This window comes from Pantherophis guttatus, chromosome 18 (assembly GCF_059756535.1).
Source record: "Pantherophis guttatus breed Tessera chromosome 18, ASM5975653v1, whole genome shotgun sequence".
Classification (NCBI taxonomy): domain Eukaryota; kingdom Metazoa; phylum Chordata; class Lepidosauria; order Squamata; family Colubridae; genus Pantherophis; species Pantherophis guttatus.
Window position 1 is genome coordinate 1,992,983 of NC_142080.1, and position 17,598 is coordinate 2,010,580.

At 45.3% G+C, this 17,598-nt stretch overlaps 2 protein-coding genes and 1 long non-coding RNA gene across 9 annotated transcripts; 1 reads left to right on the forward strand and 2 right to left on the reverse strand.

The window, feature by feature from the left end:
• Positions 1–254: 254 nt before the first annotated feature.
• LOC117676298 (uncharacterized) lies at positions 255–3,540 on the forward strand. The gene is made up of 2 exons (XR_015730318.1): positions 255–346; positions 2,782–3,540. It is a non-coding gene; the product is annotated as an uncharacterized LOC117676298 (long non-coding RNA).
• Positions 3,541–3,865: 325 nt separating this feature from the next.
• LOC148111505 (uncharacterized) lies at positions 3,866–8,380 on the reverse strand. Of its 2 annotated transcripts, none has more exons than XM_087880653.1 (3): positions 8,313–8,380; positions 6,104–6,282; positions 3,866–4,711 (listed from the first exon to the last, which is right to left on the reverse strand). In XM_087880653.1, the coding sequence occupies exons 2-3, from the start codon at positions 6,239–6,241 to the stop codon at positions 4,622–4,624; spliced, it is 228 nt and encodes a 75-aa protein (XP_087736779.1). In that variant the 5' UTR covers positions 6,242–6,282; positions 8,313–8,380; the 3' UTR covers positions 3,866–4,621. The 2 variants fall into 2 exon arrangements, with proteins under 2 accessions (XP_087736779.1, XP_087736778.1); XM_087880652.1 differs by lacking the exon at positions 8,313–8,380 and adding an exon at positions 6,376–6,823.
• Positions 8,381–9,688: 1,308 nt separating this feature from the next.
• On the reverse strand, positions 9,689–17,024 carry LOC117676275 (peptidoglycan recognition protein 3-like). 6 transcript variants are annotated; one of them, XM_034435654.3, is made up of 5 exons: positions 16,577–17,024; positions 14,819–14,899; positions 13,157–13,367; positions 12,292–12,410; positions 9,689–10,472 (listed from the first exon to the last, which is right to left on the reverse strand). In XM_034435654.3, exons 2-5 carry the CDS (start codon positions 14,865–14,867, stop codon positions 10,264–10,266), a joined length of 588 nt encoding a protein of 195 aa, XP_034291545.1. In that variant the 5' UTR covers positions 14,868–14,899; positions 16,577–17,024; the 3' UTR covers positions 9,689–10,263. The 6 variants fall into 6 exon arrangements, with proteins under 6 accessions (XP_034291545.1, XP_087737295.1, XP_034291546.1 ...); XM_087881169.1 differs by having other exon boundaries at positions 14,819–14,896; positions 16,577–16,839; XM_034435655.3 differs by having other exon boundaries at positions 16,399–16,594.
• Positions 17,025–17,598: the final 574 nt, after the last annotated feature.

The window sequence follows — 17,598 nt, forward strand, 5'->3', positions numbered from 1 at the left end:
ATTTAATTATTTTAATCTGCTTTTAAATTCTATTTTGTACATTGTTTTTATTATGGCTGTTCACTGCCCTGAGTCCTTCGGGAGAAGGGCGGTATATAAATATAATAAAAATAAAATAATAAATAAATAAAAATGGGTGAATGGCAAATAATTAACTCCCTTCCCAATAATGGTGCCAACAAGTAATTCTGAGGAATGCCATAAATGGCTATATAAATATTATAAAGAGGAAATTGATGCCAATAGAATGTTCAGTGGCTACTATATAAATACTCCAAGACTTCTGCTTCCTTTATTCACTTCGCTCTCCCAGCTACTTGAAGACTCAGATCGTATCTCCGAGGAGGTGAGTAGTTTGGGTTCCTTTTGCCAGCCTGACTGAGCATCGAAAGGCCGGCAAGCTGAAATTCAGATTTATTTCGGCTTGAATTCAGATGAAGTTTGCAATCTTGGTGGAAGAAAGAAAAAAAAAAAAACCTGACTTATCGAAGGGTGCTTGAATGGAACGCAGCTGTTTTAATCATTAGTGGCTGTTTCAGTGCACCTTAAAAACTGAAGGTTTTAAGTTAACGCCTGAATTTAAATTCAGATTTATTTCAGTTTGAATTTGGATGAAAGTTGCAATCATGGAAGAAGATGGAAACCCAGTTTTTAAAGAACAAACTGAGTTATTGAAGCGTGCTTGGATTTAATGTCGTTATTTTAATATTTAGCGGGTGCTTCCATGCAACTTAAAAGCTGAAGATTTTAACTTAAGCCTAAGCTTAAATTCGGATTCATTTCGAGCCCAAACGAAGGTTGCAATCTTCAAAGAAGGAAACTCAATTTTAAAAAGAATTGGGTTATTGGCAGGTGCTTGAATTGAATGGGTGTTTTCCCATTTTTCCCAGAACAATAATCTTTGGTGAGTATTTCTAGACTAGCTCCGCTATGTGATTGAGCTTGATAAATTGACACTTACAGCTTGAAAATTAATGAGGAGTTATAACCAGCCTCGCTTCTCCCCTTCTCTCCCTCAGGTTTTCTAGCCCCATCTCTCCCTCAGGCTTGCCCCACAGACGCCTCTCCTGTCCTATCCCCCTCTGTCCCTCAGGCTTTTTAGCCCCTTCTCTCCCTCAGGCTTTCTAGCCCCTTCTCTCCCTCAGGCTTGCCCCACAGAGGCCTCTCCTGTCCTATCCCCCTCTGTCCCTCAGGCTTTCTAGCCCCTTCTCTCCCTCAGGTTTTCTAGCCCCATCTCTCCCTCAGGCTTGCCCCACAGAGGCCTCTCCTGTCCTATCCCCCTCTGTCCCTCAGGCTTTCTAGCCCCTTCTCTCCCTCAGGCTTTTTAGCCCCTTCTCTCCCTCAGGCTTTCTAGCCCCTTCTCTCCCTCAGGCTTGCCCCACAGAGGCCTCTCCTGTCCTATCCCCCTCTGTCCCTCAGGCTTTCTAGCCCCTTCTCTCCCTCTGGCTTTCTAGCCCCTTCTCTCCCTCAGGCTTTCCAGCCCCTTCTCTCCCTCAGGCTTGCCCCACAGAGGCCTCCCCTGTCCTATCCCCCTCTGTCCCTCAGGCTTTCTAGCCCCTTCTCTCCCTCAGGCTTTCTAGCCCCTTCTCTCCCTCAGGCTTGCCCCACAGAGGCCTCTCCTGTCCTATCCCCCTCTGTCCCTCAGGCTTTCTAGCCCCTTCTCTCCCTCAGGCTTTCTAGCCCCTTCTCTCCCTCAGGCTTTCCAGCCCCTTCTCTCCCTCAGGCTTGCCCCACAGAGGCCTCCCCTGTCCTATCCCGGTCTCTCCAGAATTATTTTCAGGTGGGGAGGTGGAATAAAATGTCTAACTAATTAGCATCAGAGCATATAAAAATAATATAAGAAATACTAATGATCTGGTGGTCACTTTGAAAAATCCTTTCTTAGCAAGCACCTAGAAGCCAAGAGGAATGTAAGTGGCAAATTTCAAGTTTGTAGGCTTTACGGTTCTGGAGAATTTGTGATTGTGGCGTGAGTGGTTTTCGCTTTTATATATATAGATTTACAAATTGGAAGAAACCACAAAGAATTTGCAAAAATCATCCTGCTTGGGAATAGATTGTTTAATTCAGGTTTATGAATTTAGGACCTGGTGATTGACTTTACCTGGATTATAGTAATAAGAATAAATAACTTGGCTTAACTTGGTTGGGGAACACACTGGCATGTTATATTTTGCCTCGGATTGACTGAGCCCCATCGATTTGCCGAAAAACCAATGAAAGCCAAATAAACCCACTTTAGCTTCCTGGCTGAGATCGTTTCAAATCCAGTTTAGCTGCTCGCAATTCTGGAAGTTTGCAATTCCGGCTGTGCAACAGTTGGATTTTTTTCCCCAAAGAAATCCACCGACAGACTGAACAATCCAGGGAGGAGATTAAAAATCCTCCGATGAAATGATACCGAATGGAACAAATTTTAATATTTGCAATGCCTGCTGGCCTGCAATCCTTTCCAGCCAGGTCTTCGAGTAAAGTCGCTTTAAGATGCGTGGACTTCAATTCCCAGAATTCCCCCACCAGGAGAAGGTGGCCATGTTTCTTCTCCTTGAATTTATTATTTTTTTTAAAAAAATGGAATGGAAACTTGGCTTTTTGGGGGCAAGGCAATTTTGTCCGATTTTGATAATCCACCACTGAGGTGAGGGAGAGCGGATCCTCCAGGTTCAGGAGGAGTCTACCACCAAGGGAAGCAGGAAAGCAGGCCGGAAGGGAGCAAATTACTAAATAAGCTTTCTGAGGATTGAAACAACGGGACGATTCTTCTTTTCTTCTCTTTCCCAGGTTCCTTGAAGTCCACCAGGATGTCCTGCCCACAGTACAAAGCAGGCACAGCAAAAGGGGGCGACACTGTAGCATTTGGGAACAACGCCGATGCAAAGGGGGGCAACACCTCAGCAGCAGGGAACCAAGCCTTTGCAAAGGGGGGCGACACCACCGCATACACCAACGCCTCAGCAACGGGGGGCAATACCTCAGCAACAGGGGCCTGTGCCAAAGCAGTGGGGGGCAACGTCACTGCACAGTAGTGACCACCTCAGCCATACTAACCCCAATATTAGCCTTACTACCCCGCTTGGTAGCCATACTACCCCCCCATGTCAGCCATTCTGCCCCCCTCCCCGGCAATGCTACCCCAAGCAGCAGGATCAAAACCCGAAATGCTGTTAAGAAGCTGTTGAAGGCAACGTCCGGAAGGGGGATGGAGAAAGACAAAGTCCATCTCTTGAGATCTTCCAACCTCAACCAACACGGAAGCCCACCAAGAAAACAAGGCCCCTGGGAATTGATGCTTCAAGACACCTTCCACGCAACTCCGGGGTGGCTTATTTCGTTGGCTTCTCGAAGGCCAACCCAACCACCGAAAGACCATACGGTTGGAGAACTCGGCAGCCAAAACCATCATGAGAACTTCCAAGAAGAACAGGGCTCTTGATCCTGGATCATGTCATCGTCTTCTCCTACCTTCCCCCTTCCTGGTGCCTTGCCCTGTGCTCTGCTTCTCTGCTGGCAAAATCTTATTAAAGTGCATGAATTAGCTGACATTGGAAAGTTGAATTTCTATGGGGCCATTGGGTGTGGGTGAGGAGGGAAACACAAGGGGGCAGGACAAGAAGCCTTGGTTGGTAATAAATCAAGGAGAGAAGGGAGAAACTCCCTAACAGTGGGGACACAGTGGAACAGCTTGCCACTAGAAGTTGTGAGTGCTCCATCACTGGAGGCTTTTAAGAAAATACTAGACAGTCACTTATCTGAAATGGAATAGGTTCTGTTTGAGCAGGGGGGTGGACTAGAAGACCTCCAAGGTCCTTTTCAATTCTATTCTATTCTATAAAAGATAAAACACTGTTGGGGGGGGGGAAGCAGATTTGGAACGATTTCTTTCCATATAAATATAATGTATTTATGCTGCAATATCATGTGACATAATTGTATGTGTTAGTGCAAAGTTTCCACCCTTTGCAAATTAAATCAAGAGAATAAAGGTAAAAGCAGTTCGGCGGTTCAAATCCCTAGTACTGGTCTCCGGTGTGAGAAGGGGGTTGGACTAGATGACCTCCCAGGTCCCTTCCAACTCTCTTACTGTTAAAAGCCAGACAGGCTGAAAATTCAAATCAGGATTTTTACACCTTAGATTAATATTTGGGGTGGGGAAATAGCTTTAAAAGTCACAGGTTTTTTTCACTCGCCTTCCTTTAGCAAACATATCACTCCAGCTAAACTGAAGAGGAAGCTCCTTTGCCTCCATATGGACTAGCTGCTTTGGGAACGGCTATATTTGGGGGGGGGAAATGGGTGCCAAATACCGCCCTGTTGTCGGTACTCATCAAAACAACCTTCATCGCTCCGCCGTTGTTCCAAAAAGAGTCTTAAGCGACGCTTTAAGCGACGCCTCCAAAATGATGCAATTTTGTCAACGTTGCAAACAGGCAGCTCCTGAGCCTAAGCAGAGTGCATTTCCTTCGGGAGCATTAGAAAAGCACTTTCAAAAGGTGGGAAAGAAAGAAATGCAAACTAGAACACTGGCCAAATTCATCCTTCCCTTCCTTTTAAGCGGGGGTCGTCCGAAAGCTTGAGGAAAAAAAAAAAAACCGAGTTAAAAACTCTTGCAAACTGATTTCCTTCAATGCCATTGGCCCATCAGCTCCTTCTCGTTCAACAGTTCCACGTCGGAGTCGTGGAGAAGCTTGGCGTTCTTGTGTTTGCGCGTCCTCTGGAAAAAAGCACAAAAAAGAACGACACCGATGCAATGAACTGGAGTGTGTCTTTGTTTGCAATCCTGGCATAAGGATATGTTTGTCAAGGAGACCGGCCTTGGAGGGCGGCTGGAGATGATGGATTGGCCTAACTAATTAACCAAGCTAAGATGGCACCAAAGACCCCACAGTTCTCCTCCTCCTCCTCCTCCTTTTCCTCCTCCTCCATTCCTTCTCCTTCTCCTCCTTCTCTTCTTCTCCTCCTTCTCCTTCTTCTTCTTTCTCTTCCTTTTCCTCCTCCTCCTCCTCTTCTTCTCCTCCTCCTCCTCCTTCTTCTTTCTCTTCCTTTTCCTCCTCCTCCTCCTCCTTCTCCTCCATTCCTTCTCCTTCTTCTTTCTCTTCCTTTTCCTCCTCCTCCTCCTCCATTCCTTCTCCTTCTCCTTCTTCTTTCTCTTCCTTTTCCTCCTCCTCCTTCTCCTCCTCCTCCATTCCTTCTCCTTCTTCTTCTCTTCCTTTTCCTCCTCCTACTCCTTCTCCTCCTCCTCCATTCCTTCTCCTTCTCCTCCTCCTCCTTCTCCTTCTTCTTTCTCTTCCTCCTCCTCCTCTTCTCCGCAACCCCTTCTCCCTTCTAGCACTGATGACATTACCTGGTTTGGCAATGAGATGTCCACAAGAAAACCGCCAAGCTCAGAGAGCACCAAGTCCTTTTCCTCCTCCTCTTCCACCTCCCCGAAAACCCCCACTCCCTTATCACACTGATGATGTTACCTAGTGGGGTCATGAAACATCTGCAGGAAGACCTCCGGGCTCAGAGAGCACCAGGGACCCCCACAGTTCAACCCTGAGCTACAGATCTTCTCCTCGGTCGAATATCCCCCTACCCCATGGCTGAAAATGAATTCAATCAAAGCTGAAAATGAATTTAAAAATTAAAAATCCCCCCTCTCTTCCAGGCCCTGTCTTCAGGCCAGACCTCACAATTATATCAGATATAATTATATAATTATAATTTATAATTATAATTATAATTATTAATTATCATTAATAACTTAATAGCCTATCATCAATCAATCAAGTAACAATCAACACTCAAGGTAAATAGATTATCAGCCATAGGGTTATTTGGGGCAGGTTTTGGGTGGGGTTGTCTCTACTCAAAGCCCAAGAAGTGGGCTTTTCTACCTCCATTGGCATCTCCTGATTCTTCTCATGATGTATTCCCACAACTTGTTCACCTACCCAAGTGAAATTCCTCCTTTGGACAAGATATATGGGTTTCTACAAAACTTCTATTTCTTGATAATCTCGTGACGTCCTTCTTCTGGTCCCTTCCCACCCACCTCCTCTTCTCCTTCACCCTTTTGACTTTCCATCAAAACCATCATTTCCCCAAAAAAAACTCAGATTACCTTGCTAGGGGTCAACTCCTTCTGAATTAGAGTTTTGAACTCGCTCTTCTTCAATGGCTCGGCGTCAGTGCACTTGCGTGGGGCCACCTTGGAGTTTCCCTCAATCATCTCGGTGAAGGCTCTGAACAGCCTGGACATCTTGGAGAATCCGGTGGTGGAGAAGAAAGGATGGGTGAAGGCTAAGGAGAAGAATTGGGAGTCAAGGCGATACAGAGGTCTTCTAATCTTCAATTTCCTCCCCCCCCCCCCGTGTGGACAACAAAGTGTCACACCTTCAGAGCTGCATCCTAAGGAAAGAGAGAGAGAGAGAGGTGGAGAACAAGAAGATGGAGCCAAGGTTGACTCATGCATGGCTTGCTCTGATCATCTATATACATCCTTGGGTGGTGGCCAAGCTTTGAAGATTAATGTCAAGGAACAATACAACCCCTTCTCATCTCTCGAGATGCCAGCCTTCTAAGAAGCTCAACCGGTCTTCTCCAAACTCAACGCCATGGCCAGGAATTCAACATCTGGGCTTAAGGTGAGTCGAGCTGGCCCAGCCTGTCTTCCTTCTAATCTAAATTCTGGGCACGGATGACCTACTTGAAGACATGGGGTTGTTTTCAAAGACGGTACACATCCAGACCTGTTGAGGGGATCAATTTTAAGCATCGATCTAATTATCTGGAGTTTGAGCAACAACTTTACGAGTGGGATGGCCGGAAGGATGGGATTGGGGGGAAAAAGGAAGAGAAAATCTGGAGAAAACCTTAAATACAGGTTATTCGAGTTTTATTTCTCTGCCAGGGCATTTGAATTATTTACACCAGGAAACGCTAACTATCGAAAGTTGGCTTTTAGAAGGAAAAGTACTTTGGATGTTTGCTTAGCTTCCTTTTCTTAATTCTTCTCAGGCTGTATATTGAGTTTCAAACAATAAAACCTTGCCCTGCTTGCTTGCAAGTTGCTATTAAGAGGAATAGAGGCATTGATGTAATTAGTGAGGAATAGAGGCATTAACATAATTAATGTAATTATTGCACATTAAATCCCAATATTAATTCTCACACCTCTGTGAAGAGATCTTCTGTGTATCTCGTATGGTGGCTTGCAGCTCCAGGAACCATCAAAAATTAAAAAAAAAATAATGCTTTGGGCTGATTATTTTCAATCAGGGGATGCCGTGAGGGCACTACAGGTAGTTCTCGACTTACAACCATTTGTTTAGTGACCGTTCAAAGTTACAACAGCCCAGTAAAAAGAGACTTAGGACCGTTTCTCACGCTGAATGGCTGTCGCTATTCACCCGTGTTCATGCGATTCAGACGCTTGGAAGATCGTGAACAATACGGCATTTATGAGAAACAATTGGAATTGGACAAAATATTGCAAGGAGCGGAAGGAAAAATGATTACTAAAATATACAATTTTCTTTTAAGATATAAAATGGAGGAAGAGACAGTAAAGGAGACAATGATAAACTGGGCCAGGAATTTTGGCTACAATATTGAGCTAGAACAATGGGACAAATTACAAGCTTACAATGGCGGTAGCCTATCAGGAGAATTTGTATAAAATGTTCTACCGATGGCATCTACCCCCAGCGAGATTGGCCAAAATGTTCCCAAACATATCCACTGAATATTGGAAATATAGATATAAATCTGGAACCTTTTATCATATGTGGTGGACATGTCCCAACGCCAGGAAATATTGGCTCAAAATTAAAGAATAGCTGGAAGGAATCACGGAACATGAGATAGAATTGAAACCAAAATTATTTCTATTAGGTATACTAGACCGGGGTGAAATGCTCCCGGTTCGGACCGGATCGCCTGATCCGGTAGCGATGGCAGCAGGTGGTTCAGAGAACCGGTACCAAAATCCCTGCCCACCCCCCATGCCCAGATGAGCCGCGCAATCATCAGAGACTTTTTTTTTAATTTTTAAAAGCATTTTTTCTACAACATCTTCGGATGAAAAAATGCTTTTAAAAGAAAAAAAAAGCCCCTGATGATTGTGCGGCTCAGCTGGGATCATCAGAGGCTTTTAAAAGCATTTTTTTCTACAACCTCTTCCGCCGAAGAGGTTATAGAAAAAATGTTTTTAAAAGGGGAAAAAAGCCTCTGCTGATCAGGCAAGTTCTGTACGATCATTTCTCTGCTCCAAAATCCACTGTTTCAACCCTAAATCCAAGCCCGATACACACACATGGCCCGTGACTTACCGAGATGTGGGGTGCAGAAGCTTCAAACCCGGCTGGGCGGAATGAAATTTTGCAAACCCCAAAAGGCATTAAGAGGCACTTCCTTGAACTACAAGAAGTGGGTGGCAGATCGTGGTGACCTAACCTGCTTTTGCAATGCTGCCCTGGCTTTGTTTATGGCGTTTTCTGATGGCATCGTGCCAGGAGGAATTGCAAAGAACACATCAGTCTAAGCAGGTGTTGCTTTAAAGGATAACATGGGTCTTCTCTTAGAAAGGGAAAGAAAACATGACCCTCGAACTTCAGGGACAAGAATATACAGGTAGTCCTTGGCTTATGATCGCAATCAAATCTCCATCGCTAAGCGAGACATGTGTGGGGTTTGCCTCGTTTTGCAACCTTGCTTGCCTCGATTGATAAATAAATCACTACACTTAAGTTAGTCACACGGTTGTTAAGCGAATCTGGCTTTCCCCCTGGACTTGACTTGTCAGAAGGGTGTCAAAGGGTGACCCCCAGGGACACTGCGACTGTCATAAATATGAGTCACTTGCTGAGCGTCTGAATTTTGATCACGTGACCACGGGAATTCCGTCATAAATGTGATAAACAGTCCTAGGTCCATGCCATTGTAACTTTGAACGGTCACTAAATGAAAAGTTGTGGGTATTAGGGTCTCGGGTGTTAGCAAAATTAATATTAGCACAACACACAAAATTAGAGGTGGATTTTCAGATGCTTTTCAAACCAACATGTGAACAGACGCAGAAGTGAGGCCAGATCTAAAGACAAAGGAAGTTTCTTGGATGGTGTCCACCAGATCCTGATTTATTCCTGGTTTTCTCAGCATATTTTGGGGTGACCAACCACGCTCGATCCGTCCGACAAACCACCACCACCCCAAACCCCACAAAATTCTTCTCCTTTGACGGTCCTCACAAGGAAGGTTTTCCAGTTCTCCAACTTTATTGACATAGTCTGAATTTTCACCGGTGCGACTGTGGGGATGAAAATGTGATTTAAATAGGGCAGTTTTGTGACTAACACACCCTTTTTTTAATCTGGAATTAGCAAGATAAACCAGATTTCAGTGAAGAATAAACTCATCTTGAACACGAGGTTTTCCTTAGGGAGTTATGGAATTTACAATATTTTTTTTCCCACTTAGATCTTGTCTCTTTCCATCTGTCGCAACCTTAAAATGTCTTTATCCCATAAACCCCCCTAAAAAAAAATCTCTCAAATCTTTGCAGATCTCTAATTATTTTTATTTACAATTCAGATGTTCCTGGGTTACCTTTGTAATGAAATACAATTCTCTTTCCACCCCGGGCTCAGCTCAGCCAGAAAGGGTGAGACCTAATTTAAGAGGAACAATAACAAAAGCACAACCGAGAAAAGTTTACATTCAACTTTAATTTAAGAGGAACAATAACAAAAACACAATGGAAAACAGAGGAATGATAACAAAAACACAAGCAAGACAAGGTACAAGAAGCATCGTGCATCCTGGCACGAGAGAAGAACGTGGGTTTAAAAGTCCTAAAAAGTCTGTCAAAAATCAAAATAGATTTGGTGCCACAGAAATGGATTAATTTGGGGAAAGGGGTCAGATTTAAAAAGGAGGATATGGAGGGTCCTTGGCTGAAGACAGCTGCTCTGCAGCTCAACTCATCAAGTTTCATTGCCATGCCAAGAAGGAAAATCAATTTATTTTCTTGATCAAGAAGGAAAATTCGTTCATTTTCTTCATCGAGAAGGAAAATTCGTTCGTTTTCTGGATCAAGAAGGAAAATTCATTCATTTTCTTGATCAAGAAGGAAAATTTGTTCATTTTCTTCATCGAGAAGGAAAATTCGTTCATTTTCTTGATCAAGAAGGAAAATTCGTTCATTCTCTTGATCAAGAAGGAAAATTCGTTCATATTCTTCATTTTGAAGGAAAATTAGATTATTTTCTTTATCGGTGAAGTTTATTGTCCACCACGATTCAAAACGTAAAGGGAATGCTTGTAGTTTGGCCATTTGGCAATCTCAGTGCGGATAAATTCTCCAGGAGATACCAGGTCACTGACATCGCTGTGGGCCAACAATATATATTCAGGTGACAGGTAGCCAATTTTCACCGAGAAATCAAGGAAGCACCTGAGAGCTTTCCAAGCTTTGTCTTCCGGGGATCGTTCTAGAAAAGAAACAGAACAGTCTGACTTTTCTCAGGGAGCCAGAGAAAATTTCATCCCGGTCTAAGGAGAGATCTGAGGATGTTGGTTTAATATAAACTGACTAGAAGTGAGTGGAGCTGAAACCTAGTTGTGTTTATCCAGCTCTCCATAGAAATCTGACAATCTCGGGGTTGAACTGAGGGGTCCTTGGTGCTTTCTGAGCTGAGTGTTTTTTTTTTGCAAATGTTTCATGACCCAACTAAGGAACGCCATCAGGGCTGGAAGGGAGGAGGAGGAGGAGGGAGAAAGGGGAGGAGAGGAGAGGAAAGGGAGGGAAGCAGAAATGAAAGGGAGGGGAGGGGGAGGAGAGGAAGGGGAGAAGAAAGGAAAGGGAGAAGAGAAGGGGAGGAAAGGAAAGGAAAAAGGGAGGGGAAGGGAGGGAGGGAGGGAGGGAAGAAGAGCTGTACTGTGGAAGTGTTTTCTAACTAGGGATTGCAATGAACTTCAGGCTGGTGCTTGGAGTGTTTTCCTGAAGGATATTTTAACTTCTCAAAGGAAGGAGCTCTGGAGGTGACCTGCCCTTCCACAATTTTCATGAGGCATCCCACGCAGAGCACAAGGGTGGGGCCCTGCAGAAACTCGACTGAGGTTGTGGCTTGCTGGCATCCTGCTTTAACCTCATGTGTGTCAGGACCCAGTGAAATTTCCAGGTTGCTCAACTTCTCCCAAACTTCCTGGTCCTTCAAGGAGGGGAGGAAGGAGATGCCAGCAGGACCGACATGACACTCAGCTCATCAGGCCAAGCATAATAACAGCCGAAACTCAGCTTGCCACAAACAAACTGTGGCTTGCACACCAGAGTGGGCAAGCAAAGCTGGCCAACTGGCAGTTCCCCCCCCCTTAATCAGTTTGGAAGGAATCAAGTTGAGAAAGAAGATATTTTTGCCTCTGGGGTGAAAAAATTCCCCAAGGCCCAAATATTATGGCAGTCGTGGTTTAGTTTGATTTGCAATTGTGTGTCAATTTTGCTTTTCATGGTGGTTCGGATGTACTTAGTTTCAGGGGTGGGCTTCAAAAATTTTAACAAGGGGTTCTCTGCCCGGTTGCTGGGTGGGTGTGGCCATGGTGGGCGTGGCCTAGTCGGCCTTCTGCACTATGAGGGGGGGAGAGTTTTTTCCCTCCCCGGGCTCCAGATGCTTTCCTCGAGCCTCCAGGAGGGTGAAAATGGCCTCCCCAGGCTCCAGAGGCCCTCTGGAGGCCAGAAATGGACCTTTCCGGCCTTCCCGAACTGCTCATAGGCCCGTTTTTTGCCCTCCCTGAGCCTCTGTGCACATCCTGCACTTACCTGCATCCAAAACGGGCTGCATGGGGACTCCTGGGAGGGGCGGGGAGGGGTCAGGGGTTCAGCCAGAATTTGGGGGTTGTCCAAACTGCACAGAATCTTAGCTAGAGGCTCTCCCGAACCCCAGCTTGCTTAGTTTCCTATTCTGTTTCCTTCCAGAGCGTCTGGTCGTGTTGGGAAGGCAGGATAGAAACCTCATAAACAAATAATGTGTGAAAATCCTCCTAATGACCAGCAAGGTGGACTGGACTTCATGAGGGAACAAAACCACTGCTCCAAGGTTGCTCACTGGAGTAAAACATCTCCCAGTCCAATTGCAACTTTCCTAGGCACTGTGAAACTTTCCCTCCCATATCCTCCGACCATTGCTTTCCCTCTCGGGTTATTTGATGATTCAGGTTAAGTTTTAATGGCAGCCTGCCCCTAAGCCTGGAGGCTCTGTATATTCCCTGCGATGACTAACAAAGGATTTCTTCTGAAGTTGTGGACAAACTTACCCACAAAAGTGCCGATGAAAGCAATCCCCAAGGAGAGGTCGTTGTAGCCATAGGTGTGGGATCCTTCATTGCGCCAACCCCGTCCTTCGTACACATATCCGTCCTCACCGATCAGGAAACTGGAGGGAGGGAGGGAGGGAGTTGGAAGAAAAAGAGAAGGAAGGAAAGGAAGAAGGAGGAAGAAGGAGGAAGGAGGAAGGAGGAAGGGGAAAGGAGAGGAGGAAGGGAGGAAAAGGAAGGAAGGAAAAGGAAGGAGGGAGGGAGGGAGGGAGGAAAGGGATAGGTTGGAGGAAGGAAAGGAAAGGAAAGGAAAGGAAAGGAAGGAACGAAGGAACGAAGGAACGAAGGAACGAAATAGGGTTAGAGGAGGAGGAAAGAAGAAAGGAAGGAAGGGAGGGAGAGAAGGAAGGAAGGAAGGAAGAAAATAGGGTTAGAGGAGGAGGAAAGAAGAAAGGAAGGGAAGGAAGAGAACAAAAGAAGGAAGGAAGGGAAGGAAGGGAAGGAAGAGAAGGAAGGAAGAAAATAGGGTTAGAGGAGGAGGAAAGAAGAAAGGAAGGAAGGGAAGGAAGGAAGGGAAAGAAGGAAGAAAATAGGATTAGATATAGATATGTCTTTTCCATCCAGCTACATGGCTGATCTCAAAAACATTAAGCAAGACTTAAGACCAGAAAACATCAGGTTTGTCGGCCGGACTAGGAAAGTGGAGCAAACGTTCCAGGAAGAACCTGCCTCATTGTTTAAAACAACAATAATAACAACAAGGATAATAACATAGCTGAGCACATTCATGAAATCCTCAGGCGTTTCCCTGAATTTTTATCCGGAAGGCCCTTAATCCAGGAGGACATCTCGTTCCCCGCCTCACCTGTAGGCGATGTCGCACCATCCCTTCAGGTTCATGTGGTAGTTCTGCATCATCTTGACTTCGTTGTGGCAGTCGGCGTGAGTCCGACAAGAGTTGCCGGCGGTGTGGATGATGACCACGTACTCGGGCGGGACATCCCTCAACGGTTGGGAGCAGTTGGCCACCTTGGCTCCCCATTTCGAGGGGGTGATGAGTCGGAAACAACCTGTGGCTGGAGAAACGGAAGGAGATGGAAATGAGGAGAAGGAAGGAAGGAAGGAAGGAAGGAAGGAAGGAAGGAAGGAAGGAAGGAAGGAAGGAAGGAAGGAAGGAAGGAGATGGGAATGAGGAGAAGGAAGGAAGGAGATGGGAATGAGGAGAAAGAAGGAAAGAAGGAAGGAAGGAAGGAAGGAAGGAAGGAAGGAAGGAAGGAAGGAAGGAAAGAAAGAAGGAAGGAGATGGGAATGAGGAAAAGGAAGGAAGGAGATGGGAATGAGGAGAAAGAAGGAAAGAAAGAAGGAAGGAAGGAAGGAAAGAAGGAAGGAGATGGGAATGAGGAGAAAGAAGGAAGGAAGGAAGGAGATGGGAATGAGGAGAAGGAAGGAAGGAAAGAAGGAAGGAAAGAAGGAAGGAAGGAAGGAGATGGGAATGAGGAGAAGGAAGGAAGGAAGGAAAGAAGGAAGGAAGGAAAGAAGGAAGGAAGGAAGGAAGGAGATGGGAATGAGGAGAAAGAAGAAGGAAAGAAAGAAGGAAGGAAGGAAAAAAAACAGAATAACAGAATAAAAGTGTGGGAGGGACCTTGGAGGTCTTCTAGTCCAACCCATTGCTCAAGCAGGAGAGTCTATACCATCCCAGATAAATGGTTGTCCAATCTCTTCTTGAAAACCCTCCAGTGATGGAGCATTCACAACTTCTGGTGGCAAGTTGTTCCACTGGTTAATTGTCCTCACTGTCAGGAAATTTCTCCTTACTTCTAAGTTGCTTCTCTCCTTGATTAGTTTCCATCCGTTGCTTCTTGTCCTGCCCTCAGGTGCTTTGGAGAATACGTTGACTCCCTCTTCTTTGGGGCAGCCCCTGAGATATTGGAAGACTGCTATCATGTCTCCCCTGGTCCTTCTTTTCATCAAACTAGACATACCCAGTTCCTGCAACCGTTCTTCATATGTTTCATCCCTTAATCCTCTTTGTTGCTCTTCTCTGCACTCTTTCTAGAGTCTCCACATCTTTTTTACATTGTGGCAACCAAACCTGGATGCAGGATTCCAACTGTGGCCTTACCAAGGTCATATAAAGCAGCACCAACGTTGATCCTTGAGTTTTCAGTTGGGTAGCTCTTTCCTCAACGTCATTCCCTTGGTTTGGTTCGCCTCATTTTCCTCTGAAATTCAACCTAGTTTTTCTCCCTTTCATAGCTAGAAAATCAGCTCCTAATCCATTTAGGATCCGAGATGGTTTGGAAACTGACTTGGGCAGAGGACAGATTTTTGACCAAATTTAGATCTTCGTCTTGGAGGATTGCAAGACTGTTGACCACAGATGTGAGTCCTACACCCGAGGGCCATTGCTCATGATAGGTAGATGATGCTCTTCAATGTGGAGGAAGGTTATATGGTACAGCCCTCATTATATGGAGGGCTGTACCACGTACCCCTATCTGTAGCCGAACAAGCTTGGGGGGCTTACCTTGAGACAGAGAGGATAAGATCAAAAAAGAGATCTTCAACGTGACCATTTTCTCCCGATGCTGGTAGCCCTTGAGGTCTTCTAAAAAGAACAAGATGTTTTGGGATGATCAAAAGTGGTCTCAAGCCGAGCGCCAAATTTTTGGAACTGCCCGACCAGAAAAACAACATCTCTTCGCTTATCTATACACCACCACCTTTTGCTCAATATTTATTTTTAAGCCTAAATGTGGGTCAAAAAAAAAAATGTTTAGGAGCAGAAGTTCTCCAACCAGCTTTCTTGCGACCGCCTGAAGACTTCTGCTGGAGTCTACAACTCATTTGGGCTAATGGTAGGGCTGGCCTGCTCATTTTTACTTATGTTGTAAGTAAGAGGTTCCTCTGGAGACCTTCGAATTTTAATCAGATGTCTCGTGGAATGGAACTACGGAGATGTGATCCCAGTTACTCATCCTTGTGCCTTAAATTAGTAGTTATCTTGTTATTAAATTTGGGACATCCCTCTCTCTCCCTCCCTCCCTCTCTCCCTCCCTCTCTCTCTCTCCCTCCCTCCTTCTCACTCTCTCTCTCTTTCTCTCTCTCTCTCTCATCTATCATCTGTCTCTCTCTCTGCCTTATATCTTATCTATTATCTCTCTCTCTCTATCTCTCTATCAATCTATCTATCTATCTATCTCTATCTCTATCTATCTACCTACCTACCTACCTAAAGATAAAGGTAAAGGTTCCCCTCACACATACATGCTAGTCGTTCCCGACTCTAGAGGGCGGTGCTCATCTCCGTTTCAAAGCCGAAGAGCCAGCGCTGTCCGAAGACGTCTCCGTGGTCATGTGGCCGGCATGACTCAACGCCAAAGGCGCACGGAAAACGCTGTTATTACCTTCCCACCAAAGGTGGTCCCTATTTTTTCTACTTGCATTTTTTACACGCTTTCGAACTGCTAGGTTGGCAGAAGCTGGGACAAGGTACGGGAGCTCACCCCGTTACGCGGCACTAGGGATTCGAACCGCTGAGCTGCCGACCTTTCGATCGACAGGCTCAGCGTCTTAGCCCCTGAGCCACCGCGTCCCTTAAAGTGCGATAGATAGATAGATAGATAGATAGATAGATAGATAGATAGATAGATAGAGATAAAGATAGATATAGATATAGATATAGATATAGATATAGATATAGATATAGATATAGATATCTGAATATATATCTGAATATGTATCGTCTATCATCTATCGGTCTGTATCTATCTATCATCTATTTTCTATCTATTATCTATCTATATCTCTCTAACTATCTCTATCTATCTATCTATCTATCTATATCTATCTATCTCTATCAATCTATCTATCTATCTATCTATCTTTATCTACCTACCTATCTCTATCTATCTATCTATCTATCTATCTATCTACCTACCTATCTATCTATCTATCTATCTATCTATCTATCTATCTTTATCTACCTAACTATCTACCTTCAAATCTTAGTAAACATCTCGTGCAATGAAACCAGGCTGAGGAGATCTTGGTTGCTCCCCCTTGTATCTTCCATCAGTATCTGTGTTGTTGTTTGTTTTCACTCACCACCTGTGTGCCTCACGGCAGCCAGGAAGTCATTTTTCAATCACGCAAGCCGAAAGAAGTTGTCTGGGATGGCGAGAACACCACAACTCCACCGCAACCACTTCCCCTCAGCTCCTAAGAGGAGGACAAGCGAGGTAGCAAGGCAGGGGCTGAGGCGGTGGTGTCTTTTCCCACCTACCTGTGTGCAGGTGTCTTCTGGATGAGCGACGTGGCCTTCTTCTACCACTCCGGTTTCTACCCCGAGGCCGACGGTGAAAAATGCTGTTCAAACGAAGGAGAAGGAAGACGACAACTCAAGTTGTGAGATCCAGCCAGGAGGACGTGTCGAAATCTCCTCCGACGTGGAGATGGATGATCCTGGCTCAGAATAGGGCACTTCTCCCTTTTCAACCTGGATTATACAAGAGACCCCTCTGAGTAACACCCCTCCCTCCCCGTTGTGACAATTTAGACATGACTTATGGGTTGTGCAAGGGTTTGGAGAAGGGAGGGCGTTGTCGCAGCTGAATTGTTGCACACACAGACAGAAACTTTTGCACGCCCACGGAGGCCCGAAACACGCTACGCCCGAAAAAGGCAGGAGAGCGAAGCACGGCGGTTGCGTTCACACAACAGGCTGGTGTGCCAAGAAGGAGGAAAACCCATCCGTAGATAATGGCAGAAATCCCCCCAGAAGCCCCAATGAATCCTGAAAGAGGCTTGGGGGGGCTCTTTATGGGGTCCCAGAAGCAGGTTGTGTGTTTTAAGTTAGAGGGCTTGACCCCCTGAGGGTAGATAAACGGATTTTATTTTAATTTTTTTAAATGCAGGGTGTGGTGTTAAAATTGGAGATCCCGTAAAATATTCAGATTTCATGTGTTTATTTAAATTTAATACAGAAATAGCTTTACTTCTCTCCTCAAGCTCTGTTTCCTTTCCTTCTCCTCTCCTTCCTTCCTTCTTTCCTCCTTCCACCCCTTCCTTCCTTCTTACCTCCCTCCCTCCCTTTCCTCCCTCCACCTCCCTTTCCTCCCTCCCTCCTTCCTTCCTTCCTTCTTTCCTCCCTCCCTCCCTTCATTCTTTCCTTCCTTCCTTCCTCCTTTCCTCCCTCCCTCCCTCCTTTCCCTTCCCTTCCCTTTTTTTGCAAATTAGCTGATGCATTTCCATTCAGCCACAAGAGGGCAGCCGAAACCACAAAATTACAATTTAGAACTATTTATT

Excerpts from the sequence above, each read along its gene's own strand:
- LOC148111505 (XM_087880652.1), bottom strand. The coding sequence starts at position 6,454 with ATGCATGAGTCAACCTTGGCTCCATCTTCTTGTTCTCCACCTCTCTCT. Across the intron at positions 6,283-6,375 it reads CTTAGGATGCAGCTCTGAAG|CCTTCACCCATCCTTTCTTC; the intron begins GTGTGACACTTT and ends TCTTCTCCTTAG. Across the intron at positions 4,712-6,103 it reads AGGAGTTGACCCCTAGCAAG|AGGACGCGCAAACACAAGAA; the intron begins GTAATCTGAGTT and ends GCTTTTTTCCAG.
- LOC117676275 (XM_087881166.1), bottom strand. The coding sequence starts at position 13,959 with ATGGGTTGGACTAGAAGACCTCCAAGGTCCCTCCCACACTTTTATTCT. Across the intron at positions 12,411-13,156 it reads TGGTGCGACATCGCCTACAG|TTTCCTGATCGGTGAGGACG; the intron begins GTGAGGCGGGGA and ends CCCTCCCTCCAG. Across the intron at positions 10,473-12,291 it reads TTTCATCGGCACTTTTGTGG|AACGATCCCCGGAAGACAAA; the intron begins GTAAGTTTGTCC and ends TTTCTTTTCTAG.